This window comes from Aythya ferina (assembly GCF_964211825.1).
Source record: "Aythya ferina genome assembly, chromosome: 4".
Classification (NCBI taxonomy): domain Eukaryota; kingdom Metazoa; phylum Chordata; class Aves; order Anseriformes; family Anatidae; genus Aythya; species Aythya ferina.
In genome coordinates this window covers 60,817,808-60,835,343 of record NC_140300.1, presented here as the reverse complement: position 1 = coordinate 60,835,343, position 17,536 = coordinate 60,817,808, and the positions used below count along the sequence as shown (strand labels likewise).

The following is a 17,536-nucleotide window of genomic DNA, read 5'->3' as shown; positions in this document are numbered from 1 at the left end:
TGGCTACTAGAGGAGTCTGTGGGGAAGGTGCAGTGTAACTTGAGCACTCATATGCTGTTCCTAAATACCATCCTCTGCTGCCACTGTCAGAGATTGGTCTGACCTAGACTTGGGCATTGGTTCTCCAGACTCCACAGAACTCTGTTAGCAATGGAAATGCTAACAGGAAAACTACTCAGTGTGATATCTAAGGTATTTCATTCAGGGGGTGGTTAGGATCGTTTGATTCAGAATTATGGCACAATCTTTAAACTTGGCTTGTAAAATGAAGCATTACTTCTGTGCACCATTTCTACTAAATGTGATAAGGTAAGCCCATTAGCCTGCAGAACTTTCACAACATTAGTATTTACTACAGACTCTTAAAGAAAGAGTCCTAAGGAGTTACTAGTCTAAAGAACAGAAAAAGAGAAGGCAGAAGCAGAGAATTAACATGATTGAAAACACATAACCAAAATTCTGTTCAGAAAATTGTTATCCCTGCAGTACAGCTTACAAGATATAGTCAATTCTTACACAGCCGATAGACAGATCTTTCCATATGAAATCTTATATTATAGAGCTGACATTTTCATTGGGGCAAGGCTGTGAAGCTTCATATTTACATCCTCTTTCCCTTCCACCACACCGTGATTACTGATTATTGCAGGTGTGAGGAAAACTCTTTTCTCCACTTGTCTGAGCTCTTCAGTGTCCTGTGATAATAAACAGGGCAGTGATGCAGCTCAATAGCTTGCTACAATTTACAAACCAATTTCTTGTTTGTTTTTTTAAATCCCTCTCCAAGACTCCAGTGTTGTGGAACAGCTGGCAACATACAGTGGCCATCTGTACTACCTTCATCTTTTGAGAATTCAAATTGATTTTCTTCAGTCTAGCATGTGGAGTTAAGGGGTGCTCATTGCCTGATGATGTGCATTCACAATATCCAATGGAGCTGGGAAGACAATTTTAGCATGAGACCATCAGCATGAACAAACTGTGCTGGCAGATGAACTGTGAATCAAGCTGCATTTACCCTTTTTGTGCAGGATAAAGGTTTTATCCATGTTTTCAAATTTCAAATACAGAAAATTTCTAGATCTGTATATGTGAAACATAGCCAAATGCCACTGATTCACTTTGCTGATTGATGGCACTTATCCTCAAAGACACAATAGAATATGTTCATATAAAGTCAGCAGGGTTTTTTAGGACTTGCACAGAACACTTTCAACATAATAGATGCTGGTATAATTCAAATCAAAAGTAAAAATGGGTATGATGCAGACAAACAGCGTGCTAAAGTCAAACATCTGAAAAAGGAAATATTGATGAATGTATCTTCTCAAGAGTGGCCTTACTCAACTAAACTAAGCAAAAGTGAAGCACTGTGTAATATTCAGAAGAGTTTTTCACCTTTGCTATTTTATAGTAATTTTTAGCTCTGCAAGGTATTGTCTTACTGTACTTGACTTATGAAGACTGATCAAGAAAAAAAACGTATCATGCTCCCAACTTCAAACTTCAGAAGTTCCATTAAGCTTACTGGAGAGACTCACATATTCTAGTTAAATACATATGCAAAGCTTTGAGGGAGCTTAACCTAAATGTTAAGTGTAGTGACAAATTAGTGTCCAGGATAAATAAATCCAAAGGATAAATTCATACTGCATTAAGTAATAGAGCAAAAAATATATGAGGTTTGCACACAAAAATACTGCAAACATTAACAAGCATAACCTACTCTTAAGAAGGATATGTGAAAGAATGGAAAGCAACATAAAACATGAAAAGTATGTACATAGCTTAACATGTAGCTTAATGTAACTTCTGGATAAACTACGTTAATAGAAAAGTTCAATAAATTGAAGGTGCACATTTCACAGCAGTTTATACTAAAGATTTTTATTTACATTTATTTAAAAATTGATATAACTTAACTTTTCATACGTCACAACATGATAATACATTATATACTTCTAAAAGGGAATAATACACCATTTAGAAATTTTTCTTTGGAATGTAAATACTTTGTCATCACAATAGTCTAACTGAAGTGGTATTTGTTTGGCAAACCATACAGTGTCAAATTTAATTAAATGTTTGCTTGTTAGGTGTCCTAAAAATAGATAGGAAAATTGCCTAAATGAACTGAAATTATACTGTTCTGTAAAATGTGAGACAATATGATTTAAATGTATTTTTCCCTTTCAGTTCTCAGAAACATATGGCCACTAATAAAGTTTTGTGGTTTAGATATATAATTTAAATCTCTTAAAAAGTACGTAATGTACTATAGTTAAACAAAAAGATAAAACCCACATTATATTAAAGCCATGCAAGATTTTGGAAACTGGAGGTAAATAACCAAATCATTCTAGGAAGCAGCTCCAGTAATCTGATTAATCATGTGGTGACTTGCTCACAAATGTATGCTAACATGCATGAGAAGAGATGGTTATTATAAAAGAAGGGGCTGGTACAGTGTCCTAGACTTCCCCCCCAGAAACTAGAAGTAACAGTAGTTTAATATCAGAATTTTAGTAGGTCTACTGTAATCTAGCAGTTGATACTAGGACACATGAAGATGAGGAGGCAATAATCATCATAGAGAATAGATACTCTTAAGTAAAATTTGCACTGTATATGATCTAACTCATAACTAGACAGATAAACTATTACCTTACAAAGTGCTGTAAGAGGATTCATCTGGGCTTTAGAGTTGTGAAATGCCATGTGTGTAAATATAAAAGTACTGTGTGTCAACAAAAAAAAAAACAAACAAAACTACAAACAAAACCTTTCAGCAGCCCAGTTCTTTAGCTGGTGGGTCTAACTTCCATAACAAAAGAAAACTGCTGTTGTCACTAAAATGATTTCAAAGTAGGCCTAATTTCTTATATATTTATAGCTATGCATGTGCATTTATTGTCTGCTGTGAAACAAATCTCAGTAGAAATCAACACTTGCCCCTAGATGCTGTTAAAAAAAAAAAATCTAATAGAAAAAATACCCTAGAGTCCAGATTCTTACCTCAAAATAAATAAATAAATAAATATTCAACAGACAGGTCTCCATTTCCTAACTCTTGCTACAGTTGTTTTCCTTTTGCACTGCTTTAGGCAGTATGCCTCAGTGACTACCTTCTCTGCCCAGGACTGTCTTTTTGTACATACAGCCTTCTATCCTCTATGTAGCTTCCATACAGGGTCCAAAGCTGTGCCTCTCTTCATGGCCAGTGTAGCAACAGAGGTTTGGTGGTATTGTCTGTTATGAATAGCATATTTCTGGTCTTGGAAATGATTTCTGAATCAATGGTATCCTAAAGATTTGCTCGTGCTTAGGGCATGGCATAATTGTCTAGGTCAGAGAAATATTATCTTCTCCTTTTCTCCTTTAAATTGTAAATGTCTTCTAATACCATTCTCTGTCTCTTTTGCACACACCTTTATTCTCTTTCCATGCTCCTTCTCTCTCTCTCTCTTTTTTTTTTTTTTTTTTTTTTTTTTCCTCCCACAAGCTTTAATGAACTTTTAAAGCTTGATCTAAAGGCATGGAATTTGTCAGTGTTTCTATTCCCTTTAACCGTGTCTGAATCCGCCCTCATATACTGGGCTATTTTCAGCTCTTTCTGCCGTAACCACAGACACTTATACACAGAGAGTTCACTGTCACCTTCTATTTGAGAAGTACAAAATTTATACCCTTTTATGCTTTTCTCCTTTGCAATGGTGTTTTTTAAAAGAAAGTAAAGGGAAAGTTCCATGGATATAGACATAAAAATGATTCTCCTCCACCTGACTTTCTGTCAATTTTTCTGAGTTATTATTAGGCCTAGGGAAGTCTAGTGACTGCTTTTTCACCTAAACAAAATAATCCAGTTTTCAATTTGTACTGTTGCAGCTTGGGCAGTTTGTCTTCACTACATGTGTATCACTGTTGTACCATTCCTATGCAGAACAAATACAATGCTGCCTGTCTGTCCCAAGTCATTGCAATGCTATCTCTTATTCAGCCTGGTGAACACAGGGCTGGAAAGCATCTGTTGACTTCACAAAGCTAAACCTAGGAGGCCCTCCATACTCACATTAGTGCATGTGCTCCCACGTTTTGTTCAGTGCCATCATAAATGTGGGAGATGCTACCACAGCTGGTTCCGCTACTACGTAGACACTGTATTTCCTTCATCATCAGGGGCTCCCAATCTCCCAAAGATCACACAAAACAACAGAAAAGCATGCTGTTGGAAAAGAACCTAGGATGAATGAGAATGTCACCCATGACCTATAAGAACAATATCATCTAGTTTTAGTATTTTTTTTAATAATTAGATTTTCACTATGTAACATTTTAGGTTGTATTTATTCACTCAAATTTGTTGAAGTAAATGAATACATTAGTAGAGAGGGAAAAACAATGTGTTCAGTGATTACTTCTCTATTGCATTTTCAAAAAATTAAAAAGTCAATAGGATAGAATGGTTTGCATATTTCTTTTATGGTATTTTAAATACGTTCATTAAATAATAAACGTTATTTGAAATAAAAAAAATACTAAGGACTTCATAATCCCAAATCTTTCACTGTTCACTCTAGTAAGCTGAGCTAAAATTGATATTTACCTGTGTTTGTTTCCTTCTTACATAACTTACGTTTACACTAAGCAAATAATCTTCCTATTTGATATAAATTTCCCCTTTGATTCAGTTCCAGTAAGTTACACAGGAACCTGATAAAGAGACTTAGCATAATCCTTTCTGGTGCCTATCCTTTTGTGGTTTGGGGAGAAAGAAGGAGGCTAAGGGGAACTGCTGGAGCTCAGCTGAAAAGGTATGAGTTGGTGGTGGCCAAGGGGGGTAAGGGTTGGGATTTTGCTTTCACTAACTACTGCAGAATTGTAGGTAAGAATACTGAATAAATATCACTTGGAAAGAAAGCAATAATGCATTTGGTTATTGTGCTAGAATGAACAATAGGGGTTGAAAAATGACTATGCAAGCTTCCAAAGAACCATAAAGCACAGAAAATATGATATCTGATTTTAAGGAATTTTAAGGAATGCATAATTATGCATGCACTCTTATGCATAAGTCCTACTCTTTACTATGCTCTAGATTATGCTGGAAGCTGAATTCCTCCCTCACAGGTCTCACCAGCACAGAGGTATACATGTGATAAAAAGGCACCTTTTCTTCACAGATCAAGTCGTGCATTCAGTGAACTTGGCTAAGCCAAAGGCCAGGCTTTTTTGATAATATAAATGGCCTAAGTACTTAAACACTTCAGAACTAGAGAAATTGGAAGAGCGAGACATACCTTCAGAGGGTCAACTTAAAAGATGCCCTTAAAAGATTTAAGTTTTCTTAAAACTGAGGGAAACTTTCTTATTCCATTTTTTTCCCCTCAGATAACTAGGTTAGGCTTATTAGTAGTATATGTAACACTGACTTGAATCAGACCAAGCATAGAATATATGCTTTTTCCTTGGCTGGAAAAACTTGTCCTAGTTATGGCCAGTATAAGAAACGTATTGGTTAAAGATCAAAGTTCCAAAGGAGACCCTATTTTTACACAAAAAAATAAATTGTATTAAATTATAGTCTCAATATGGACTGTGTTGAATCAACATAATGTTTATGTTTTTGTGTTTTGTTTTGTTTTTTCTTCACTAAACCTTCCGTTATTTGTGTGTGTGTGTTTGTGTGTGTGTGTGTGTGTTTGTGTGCGTGTCATTTAGCTCTTCCTGGATTGGGCTTGTCCAATCCTGAATAAAATGGCTAAGAGTAATTTTTCTTGCTGTATCAGCTATTGTGTATTAGTCACATGAGGCTTAGCAGGACCTGCATAGGTCTATACCACTGCTCTTGTACAGAAAATACACTTTTTTAGGCATTATCAGCTAGCTATTGTTTGGCTACTGTGGATATTGCTGAAATCATAACATGGCATCAATTAGCTTAGTGCAAACAAACCAACTACATGCTTAGTCTGCTTTTTGCCAGAGGTATGTGCAAGGCTACATGGTTAGCAGAATCATGCTATCCAATTTAAATGTAGATAGGATTTGTTCACATTGACGAGATCACTACAAGACCTTTTACTGTGTAATTGCCAAGTGGCTTGTAAATTGGTGCAGTTTAAACATACAGCTTATGTTTATTCTGGCAGGGTACAAAGAAACTTGAGCAGTGTAATATACTTTTACATTACATGAGATGCAGGACTCTAAGTCTTAACTTTAGTAAAGCTGATGCAGAAATAAAACCTATATGTCTTTAAATTTTGGTTTTCTTCACACAAGTCTACATTTCTGTTTTCAAAAATACTTTTGCACTAAAACTTTAATAAAATAAATATTGTGTGTGAGAAGAAAAATCTTGAAAAGAAAAGCCATTACCGTTCAGCTAATGTAGATAGAAGAATGCAAAAAATAAATATAAATATACAGAAAAACTAACACTTTTTCATCAGCTATCCTACATCTTCCTCTCACTCTTAGAAAGTTTTCCATTCAGTTATTCTTGAAATGAGTTCTGATTATGTTTCCTATTTTATAGATCACATTTATTTATCGTTATATAGTAGCACCAGGTGAAAATGCTACAATCAAATGAAAGAAATACAGGAGAGATTTCAAATGGACTATGTTAATTACATGCTGTAAAATTTCTATCTTTCAAAGGAAAAACAATTTCCAACTTCCAAAACCTTGCTATTATTAGCATAAAATAAAAAATCCAAGGAAAATGAAATAAAAAATCTTAAAGATTCAGTGTACTGCTTTTGAATAATGTTATCTACAATTATAAGACAGACAATCTGTTAAATAGAAAAAAGATTTGTTTTACATAAAGCAACAGAGTACAAAAGCACAGCTTTTGTAATTTTGGTAATATTGCAGTTTTACAAATATATTGCATAGTATGTGTAAGAAAATAGTTCCCATCTTTTTATATATTATATATACAAGGAAATCATTAGCATGAAAGTTACAAAACAAAAATGGTTAGCAGACCTTTACTGAATACTGATTGAAACAATATGACACAACCTTAGATCCAGCTTACATATGCATTACAGTGAATCAGCCGATAGTAACTCCATAGTGTTTGCTTTTTTTTTTTTTTTTTTTTTTTTTAAATTAGACAGTGGTTTAGAATCTAAAACAATCAAAAAACAACAAATAATACATGGTGTTAGTAACCAAATATCTTAAACATCCTTCGTAAAATTCTTCTAGACATGTATAGTTCTATCTTCAACCCAGACTTAATAGCCCTCTGTATCTAAAATGTTTTTTAAGTGAATTGTGTTATCCAGTCAAGCCACTGTTTTGCAAGCAAAACAGTATAACTTCAGTTGAAACAAGCAATGTCTTGGCACATTTTGGAATACACGCTCTGCTTTTTTTATGAACAATGAAAGATCCTGGTATGTATGAACAGTAACATAATTACACCATGCTGACAAACAAACACACACAAAACCAAAAAACAAACAAAAAAGTTAAAAAAAAAAATTAAACCCTGGAATAAAATGAACAATCTACAGCTCAAAATGCTGCACAAATCTAAACTATGTTACAATTTCATGTTGTAATTACAACTTGTCATCTCTTCATTCCAACAGAATTAGTAGAAGCAGCAGTGTCATAGTGTTAGATAAAGTAGAAGTGTCAGTCTTTGGTCTTATCACTTAACCAATGAATGAACTGCAGTACAAAACGATACAGCTAACAGTGCTCAGAGAGGTTGGCTGATGTTTTTATTTTTCTTTTTTAAACAAGAAAGAGACAGTATCCTATGACATGGATATCATGACAGTTTTTACAGAACATAAATCTACTGTATATATTAAATACATGTATTTAATAAGGTCTTTTCATATATTTTGTTGTTGGCATAGAGATAGCTCTGAAGAAGCCAAACATCTGCAACATCATCTTAGTGGTTCCCAAACAAACATTTGAGCATTTGAGTACAAAAAGAAGCTTTATTTGATACATGTATTCATATACTAAAAAGAGACTCAAAAGGAACAATTTTAGCCACTGATTTTTTTTTTTTTTTTTTTAAAGTGCACTAATATTAATGCTTAAAAAGACCTTAAGGTCTTCAATCTTTCTCTGCAATTGTCACAACAGAGTGATTTGTTAACGGGGAAACTCTTACCTTAGCCATAAAAAGAAGTGAAATCTCTTTTCTGAGATAAGTGATCAAAATATTCCAATTTTTCTCTAATTGGAGATCCTTCAGCTGGGGCTTAATCATAACCAGAATGTTAGATATTATACAACAAAGACTGAAATAATTTGGAGACAGGGCCAGGAATCTACGAGGAATGTGACAAAAAGTATCCAGAAATTTCCTATAGCTCTGCACAGAATGGCCTTTATTTTAAACCTCAGCATTAAAACACCAGCACTAAAATAGTTATGTTTTGGCTCCATGTTTTAACATGGCATGTGTACTGAGATCTAGTTTCCTTCCATCTGAAATGATGTGGTTGGACTATGTCACTTTTTGGACCATGCTATGAATCAAAGAGCTCTATTATTGCCAGCTCCAAACACTAAAAAATACCAGACCTATTTCTCCTTCCACTCAGAAATGATGACACTGCTTATAGATACTTGGTGTTCTGATGTTTGTAGTTCTCTAGATGCACTGAAATCACTTTTCCCATACTCGGAAATCATATGGGCTAGAAATGTCCTTTAAAATGAAAACTGAGTTTTTCTTTTCCTCTTATAGCTTGCAGTAGATTTTAAGTGAAATATTGGTGTTCTGAAACTCACCAAAATATTAAGACATTATGAGAACTGTTTACGTGGTAGACATGTCTATCTATCTCATAGGTTCCTAAATACACTCTATTTTTACTGGCACCAATATTGGTATAATAAATACTACCAAGCAGACTGCAATGATTCCAAGCAAGAAAATCCTGACAGTGTAGAGCTTTGTTTACTTACTGGCTTGGTTTTCTGAAGTCCAAAGTTCCATCTGCACATCTGCTCTGAGTTTTCCCCATACAAAGCAGTAAATTATTTCAGCCTTGTTGTTAACATGAGTTGTTATAAAAGATATGTTTTATTTCTCTACATGATTTGTAGAAAATTGTGGAAAATTTATAAAGTTTGGGTCAGAAAGAAGCCTGAAACCTTTTTTGACTGTACTACAGGTAAGTTATCATATAAGGTGAAGAGCAAACAAATAAGAATTGCTCAATGGAAAATGCATGACAAATCATGTAGGTTTAGTGGGGAGAAAAAAAAATAATCTTAGTCTACTTGTGTATAATTTGTAGGAAGACAAAATGTAAGTCACTGAATAGATTAGTCATTACAATCTGTGCATCTTTGAAGCAACCAGTGTCTGTAGGTGTGCACAGATAATGAATACATGTAGGTATATCGTCATACAGATCTATATATTGTACTCCTGGAATACGATTGATCCTTTTTCCTTGTGCTCTCACACCAGAGGCATATATTTCCTGATAGTTTTAAGGGTATATTGTATGGATACACTTTCAAATGTCTTATTATCACCATTGTCATTTGTATCTGTTTCTGTTCCTCTTACTAAGAATCCCCAGGCTTCTAATATATTTTCTTGAAATATTTTCTAATACTTTTTTTTGTTTTGTTTTGTTTTTCCCAGTGAAAGAATACAATTCTCAAAGAAATAATGAATTATTTCCTAATAGCCTTCTTTTGAACAGAGGAAATAATTTTAGACTATTATTATTATTATTATCTGGTAAAAACAGCAAGTAGAGTATTCTTGCTACAGAGTGAAATTCACACCTCTGAACAGGCCCAATGGAAAGGCAAGCACCAGTCAAGCCGTGGACACGTCTTGTGCTGGTCTTCTGCACAGGAGTGAATTTCACCTGAAGTGAAAACAAAATCAACCTTATGAGGTGTTAATAAAATAGAAAGGTAATCACAGTATTTGTTTGCTTTTTCTTTTTTCTCAAAAGAAAAAAAAAAAAGCTGCATAGAAATACCCACCTTGCGCTGTTTGCCCTGACTTCAGAGTTACCTCGTAAAACCTGTCATTACATTGATGGTCTTACATTCAGAAGCCTCTAAAGCTACATGGTATTTTAAAGAATAGTATTAAAAAGCACACTTACCTTATGTAATCAAGCCATCTTCCACAATGGGAAACATTTTTATACTGTTTTACATTCCTGGGTTCTGCAAGTTTCAAGATACTCTTGTTAATCAATGTTGCGATGAACTTACTAGCAGCATACCAAAGATTTCAATTACCAAACAAACCAAAGAGTATGAAGATTGATACAAGAAAGAAATCCCACATAAAACTTGTCAAAAAAAGAAGTCAGAAGTGAGCTCAGAGTGCAAATGGGGCTGCATAATTTAAACACAGACCTGATGAAGTCAACATAATATCAATGTATTTTTAATACTGAATGTCATTTAATGCGTGTTTATATATATTTATTACTATTACTTTGAAAACCTTAGCAGCAGATGGTAAACAAAAGAGAATAATGAATATGAATGTGGTACCAGTTGTTAGTGCACTGCTTCTCAGCTTTACACACTGCATTAGTACTAATGTTTGTACTGTGTTCAAACGGCAGCAGTTGGACATAGCTAGAAAATGGAAAAGATATACCTTTGAAGATTTTTTTTTTTGCACTTGCCAATTATAATTACGTTGTGAAGAGCAATACACTGATCAAAAAACACATCAACAGTATTTCCTTCTTTACCCTGTTCTTTTCCAGAAACTGTATGTTCTACTGAAAGCAATCACTTCACATGCAGTAGCCACAAAATTAATATGTAAGGCCATTCAGATCTGACAAACAAGAGCAGGTGTCTTTTTAACTCTGAAAGGTAATATTGCTGAGCACTTCCAAAATTTACCTAGTGTACAAAACCCTAGACTTAGTAGACAAAGAGTAACAACACACTTTTAAAGAAACCAAACTCACGGAGGGATTCTGTCTCTTTTTGTGTTAAAAACCATTTACTGAATTTAATTGTTTAGTAAAGCAAGCATCACACAATGCTTCAAAATTTTAAAATTCAGGGATAAAAGTTTACATCCAAAAAGATGAATGGAAAATTGTGCTTTCAGACAGTAAAGTTATTTATCATACAGGGGTAACCAATTCATTTCACCATCAGATTCTGGGCAAATTCGTTTATGTACTGTATATATATATATGTGCAGTTCATATCCAGGTCCTGCAAAAATCTAAAACTATGTGCTTCACTTCATGTAGCAAAGGCACCTGTGTTATTCTCCCTTTTGGACAAAAGGTGATATTATGTTCCAGGTTTCCTGATGAAGAATACATTGATTTCTGAATATCTCACTCCCATCTCTACGTTGAGTGGTAACACAAACCACAAGAGAAGGCAGCGCTGTATTCCTGCTTACACTGGAAGAAGTTGCTCTGCAGGCCATTTGAAGCGTCAAACTGGTCACAAGGGAAACCGAGCAGAACTGTGAAGCAGAGGGATAGTAACAAAAGGCTATTCTGGTGTGAGGACAAGTTGGAGTCCTTCTAGCTCCACAAGCAGATGTTGCTACTGGATTGACATGTGGAGCCTGCTCCTGCTGGGGACAGATAAAGTTTACCATTGGGGCAGGCGCAGAGCTCATAGATAGTCTGGCGAGGAGCTGAAGAGCTAGGTGAAGAGGAGGAAAAGGAGCCCACTGGTAGATTTCCCAGACGAATAGTATCTGCATTTAAAAATATCTACAAGAGGAAAGAAAAGAAAGGAATAAGTAAATTTCTTTCAGTGTCATGACATATTTTAAAGAATTTACTTTGAGGCAGAGTCATGACATTTTACAAGTACATAAGCTGTCAATATTTGTTGTTTTTCAACAGTGTAGTTGTATAAACATTAATACTCACTACTTCAGTATATGCAAATATTTCACCCAACATGTTTATTCAGATACAAGTAGTGTCATACAAAACCATTTAGAAAATATTGTTGAACAGGTTAAATTCTCACTTGTGCATTTTATGATTAAAATTTATTCATTCATGGCAGTAGCACATCCTTGCTTTGGAAGAGTTTGTATTTTAATAAATGTGAAGTGATATTAAAGCACATTCCCCAGTGTCTTCCTGTAAGCAGCAGGAAATATGTGCTGAACTGTGCTAAACTGTAGGGTCTTAACAATAGCTACATTCTGAGAATAATTAAATAAGGGTGTAGAATCATACACACAAAATAAAGAGCTTATTTGACCTAAATTAGGAGGAAAAAAGATTTCAGGTTAAAGTCTTATTAAGAAGGTCATCAAGCTATTCCCATTTGTTTCTGAACACTGCATATGATTAAAAAAATGTTGTTGCTGTTTTTTTAAATCTCCTTCCATTGGAAATAACAAGAGACAGTATTAAACTGTAAACACCAGTAATTTTCATCTATCTGTATTAAGTTCTGTAATATTTACATTTGAAAATGCTACATTTTCAGGGTCTTGAGCAAACATTGTTATGAAATCAGATAAGTAAAGCACAAAAAATGCAAGTTATCCACCAGCACAAACAGATGAGCTTCCAGCTGCTTAGAGTTCATTTTTTATTTATGGAAGGAGTAAATGAGAGCCAAAGTCAGATCAGTCATTACCTCAGGTACAGACTATGAACCAAAATAAAATGGCTTTAAGCCTGCATATAACAGTATGAAACAGGAAAAAGTCAGCTGCTTAAATATTTGCTACTGATATTATAAGGTGTTGAAAATCAACAAAGCCAACTTGACACCATTATATCACAATGTTAGCAGTGCATGTGAAGAACCTGGAATGATATGACATACATTGCTGCTTCCAACAGGAAACAAACATTATTTTATAATAAAACCAGTGGTATATAGAAGGAAAACAATGCAGAAGCACTATTGAACCCCTGCTGGCAAGAAGCGAAGGACAGAATCATACAGAATGACTGGTGCACACTCATGTTACCGTTCACAGCAGAAGCACTGTAAATGACAAACTCAAAGTAGCTGTAAAACAATATAAACTCCTTCAAGGACTCCTATCCCCAGAAGAAGATACTGTCATTGCTGGGAATTTACACTAGAAGGAAGAATCTATGAGGCACAGGTGACAACTGCTTGGCAAGATGCCTTTCTTAATTCTTATCTTGACTGAAAGAGGAATTCATTAATATACATAAAGTACAGCAAATTGATATCTTTGTTCTGTTAGTTATATGACTAAGGAATGCATACACTCACTGTTGTTTTTAGCATCCAATTTCATAAACCTGAAATAATTAGGAGTCAAAAAGCCCAGCAGAAATAATTTAGATGGAAGAACTGTGGACAGTGTTGGGAACAATTTAATATTGTCCTACTAGAATTACAACCCAGAAGAAGATTGCTATGAAGAACATTCAGCTCTGCTAGGAGCAAATGTGAAAGTAACAATAGCAAGCATAATAAGAAAATAAAATAACAGATGGGCAAAACAAAGAATTTGAAAGCAAACGAGAAGCTACGAATTGGTAAAATGTGACAAGGAAACAAAAGACATAATTGTCAGTCAGTGGAGTTACAAAATATAAAAAGTACTCTTTCAATTCTCATACCAGGAATAAAAGAAATGTTAACAAGTCCACTAATGTCATAGTAATAGTGGAGTTATCAACAGTATGGAATAAAAACCCAGTAGCACACTCTTCACTGTAAGCTCAGTATAAGTAAAAGCATATCTTTTATACTGAATAGTGTTCAGAACATAGTTCTGTACTTGGAGAAAGACCAAACACTGATGTCAGAACACAATAAAATACTTTCAAATTCAACAGTAACTCAAACGGATATTAAACAGGAGCCAGTAATGTCATACACTTTTTATCAGCAGCTTTTGATAACTTCTACAAATAGTTCTAAAAAAAAAATAATCTTGAGTAGCCTTTTGGACTTTTAACATTGATTTGCAGTAAGCCCTAATGTACTTAGAATATCACGGAAGGCAAACAAAAGATTATTTCTCTCTTTTTTTTTTTTTTTGTTTTTTTAAAAAAAAAAAAAGAAAAAAACAAGATATTAGAACATTATATATGTGATAACATGATGCTTGAGAAATATATAAATCTAAATTAAATGAGTTCTAAAAGATGAGTCTTGATTCAGACAAGAATTTGTTCGCACACACACACAAAAAGAGGACATTTTATGCCAGAGAACGGGCTAGAAGATGAAAATCTTTTAGTCGCTTTGAACTTTATTATCTTTTATTCTATCTATTATCTAAACTCATTAATCTTACATGTTTTATTACATCAGGACAGCTACAATTCTGCAACCCTTAATTACAGATGTTCTGTATCGTACTGCTCTAAGGCTTTAATCCAGTGGACCTTGCTCCATTGTGCATTGCAATACAATGCTCATTTATTTTTCTCATTAATTTAAATGATATTTTCAAGCATAGCTGTGCAAGCATTTCTATTGGTGCTTTCAAACTACACACTGTGATACAGATGAAATTCAGATTTTTCTGCTGCCATAATCTTGAGTGGTATCTCAAAGGCCTTGTTCTAGCAAGCATTCCACAGCATCTGGGGTACAGTATCTGAGAGAAACTGATGTGACTTCTTGTGAGGGTGTATCTGCTGCAGTGAGTCTGACAAGCCCCGTGCCTTTGCAGAAAGCTGGGAAGGCTGTGCAATTTAAACAGACTCCTATAGCAAATCTCTGGGAAAGCCCAAGATGAAGGTGGCTGAAAGGCAACATTAAAACCTACCATGTACATATGCAGTCAAGGTTAAAAGGTCAATGTTAAAAGACTACATTTACAGATAAAAGACAAAAATAAAAGACTAAATTTATATAAAAGACTAAATTTGCAGATGCGACGTTGCTATCTATTAGTTAAGCAGATATCTAAATATTTCAACATAGAAGCCCACTATATAAGGAATTTCAGATATCCATATTTGAGGATATAGCCTCTCCCCTTCTATCTTTTGCTAAAAACTGAAATTAATGGATGAAATGTCTTCCAACATCAGAAAAACTTATGCTACATACCCTTTTCTGCCTGCTGTTATGAGGTGTTTGAAGAGAAGGGAAGTGGCAAGACAAAAAAAATGTTATGTTCCCAGGGAACACTTACTAGTAGCTAAGGGAACTGCCTGTATACATGATGTTTCTCTAATCTTTTGTGCTGTGAAAGGTACAAGATAAGCTATATAATACTTCACATACATCAAGACTATGCCAACCTGTCATGCTCTTCCTGAGACACTCACACCTCAGTAAATATGAAAGGATAAACCCAAAACTTTTATCCATTCTTGAAACATTGTGGGAGACTGATTGAGAACGTACAAAATGGAAAAGGCAGCAGCTATTCTGAGAAGTGCTGTTTCACATCAGAAAGCTGAGCATTTAGCAGGATCATTCCCCCTGTATACTTCAGTTTTAGTAATCTTAAATCCTTGCTTTATCTTGTGTATCTTAAATATGAGAAAAATATATTAGTATAATACTTGTTTTAAATAGACCCGTTTTCTGATTGACTAAAATAGTGAATGGAATAAGGCTATTGTGTGTGAGAAGGAATGGAAAAACTGTACTTTTTTTACATGTATTTTATGCTAATATAATCTTGAGAAATTTCATCTTGCACATTTTACACACAGGCTTTGATTTTCATCAAGCCTGTAGGAGTAATGTATGAGAGAAACAAAGATGTTGAGAAAGAAGCAGAAGAATAAGCCAATTTATTTCTATTTCTAAGGAAGTTAGAATTAAATATTCATTAGATAATTTTGGTATTACCTGTTCTGTATTTTGGAAAAAGAGTTGACAGTTGTAGCAAGGTATCAAGATGTATTATATGAAATGGCAAAGGATGTACAACTGTTTGGTTTCTCTACTTAGAATGCTTACTGTTGCAGGAAGTACGGCTGAAAGCATGGCAGACACCAGTAGAGTCAGATCATGCTCCATTTTATAGTCCGAATTTTGCGTCGCATTGCGATTACTTCCCACTTTTTCAAGAAGCACTGTAATAAATCTAGGGCTACTTTGTCCTCCATTTTCCTGTTATTCCTGCACTATGGCAATATCCTGCACTATGGCAATATCCTGCAGCCTTTGCCCTGTAGCCCATGCAGATGGCGAACTGTTTAGTTCAGGTCTTCGGAGACGACACACCAACTGTTGTAGTAGTGTTTGGTCGCTCTTGACCCCCCGGTCGCTGTGTTCCGGTGCCCCTCTGCTTCAGCCGCCCTTTGACAGGTCCCTGTTCGGGCGCCACTTTTTGGTTCGTGGCTGAAGGAACACATGCAGCTGACTCAATATGAGTGATAAAGCATAGTTCAACTTTATTGTCCGGACAGCCTAACTTTTATAGTGAACTTAACAGGGGCGGACAGTGTTTCACACAAGATCATTGGTCAAAAGCACTCAGACAAACAACTACAAGAAAACAACCCCACCTGCAAGAAAACAACCCCCTTGTGATTAGCAGTCACAAAGACCTTGTCCTTGAAGCCAGCTACTGGTAACAATATTTTTCTGAATTCTTCAATTGGGCGATGTGGGAACACTGTCGTGGGAACACTGTCATGGGAACTTCTCATAGTTGCCCTGGTAGCTTGGTTTGCTCAGCTACAGCAAGCCATGGGATTTTTGCTGTTTCAAAAAATCCCTCAACAGCTTACAATCAGTAATTTCTACAAAGTAGCAGAAGCCTCTGCAATGATAGTGTTATTGACTGGCAGATATGAACATGTAAAAGACTGCAAGCATATGTATCTTCAAAGAAATGTCAAAGACTAAACTAACCTGGCAAATCTAGTTGGCCCTAGCTTGTGCCTTGTGCAAGTATTTAGAACATCAAAGGTGACTGTGATATTTATTAACTGAGATTTGGAAATCATCTGCTCATCAGGCTGTGCTGTTATCCTATCTGAACAATGACAAGGAGAAGGAGAGGAAGACGTCAGAAAATATAGATATCTAATAAAAAATAAAAATAAAATCATTGAAGGAGAGAACTTTCAGCAGGCATGATATAAGCTTAAGGTAAAGAATCCAATATCCATACAAGCCATATCATATAAAAGTTCCCCACTGGGTCCTTGACTATATCATAGAATCATAAAGGTTGGAAAAGACCTCTAAGATCATCTGGTCCAACTGTCCACCTACCACCAATATTACCCACAAAGACATGTCTCTAAATATAAAAATATCTAGATAAATATATCCAGATAAATATATCCAGAAGATATCCAGATAAATAAGATAAATATATCCAACCCTTTCTTAAACATCCCCGGGGACAGTGACTCCACCACCTTCCTGGACAACCCATTCCAATGCGTGACTACCACTTCTGAGAAGAAATGTCCTCTAATTTCCCACCTAAACCTCTGCTGGCACAACTTGAGGCCTTTCTCTCTAGTCCTATTGCTAGTTACCTGTTAGAAGAGGCCAACCCCCAGCTCCTCACAGCTTCTTTTCAGGTCGTTGTAGAGAGCAATAAGGCTCTCTGGAGAAGACAAGGCCTGAGCCTGAGCCT

At 35.1% G+C, this 17,536-nt stretch overlaps 1 protein-coding gene across 12 annotated transcripts in view; it reads right to left on the bottom strand.

Moving 5' to 3' along the window:
• Positions 1-7,148: 7,148 nt before the first annotated feature.
• Positions 7,149-17,536, bottom strand: part of SGCZ (sarcoglycan zeta) — a 449,004-nt gene continuing 438,616 nt past the window's right edge. For 10 of the 12 annotated variants that reach the window (XM_084518527.1, XM_084518524.1, XM_084518530.1 and 7 more), the window contains one exon: positions 10,585-11,729. In XM_084518527.1, coding sequence (XP_084374653.1) covers positions 11,535-11,729 — 195 coding nt within the window. In that variant the 3' untranslated portion in view covers positions 10,585-11,534. Of the gene's footprint in view, positions 10,189-10,584; positions 11,730-17,536 lie in introns of those variants that run through there. The other 2 variants (XR_014692797.1, XR_014692796.1) reach the window with 2 other exon arrangements.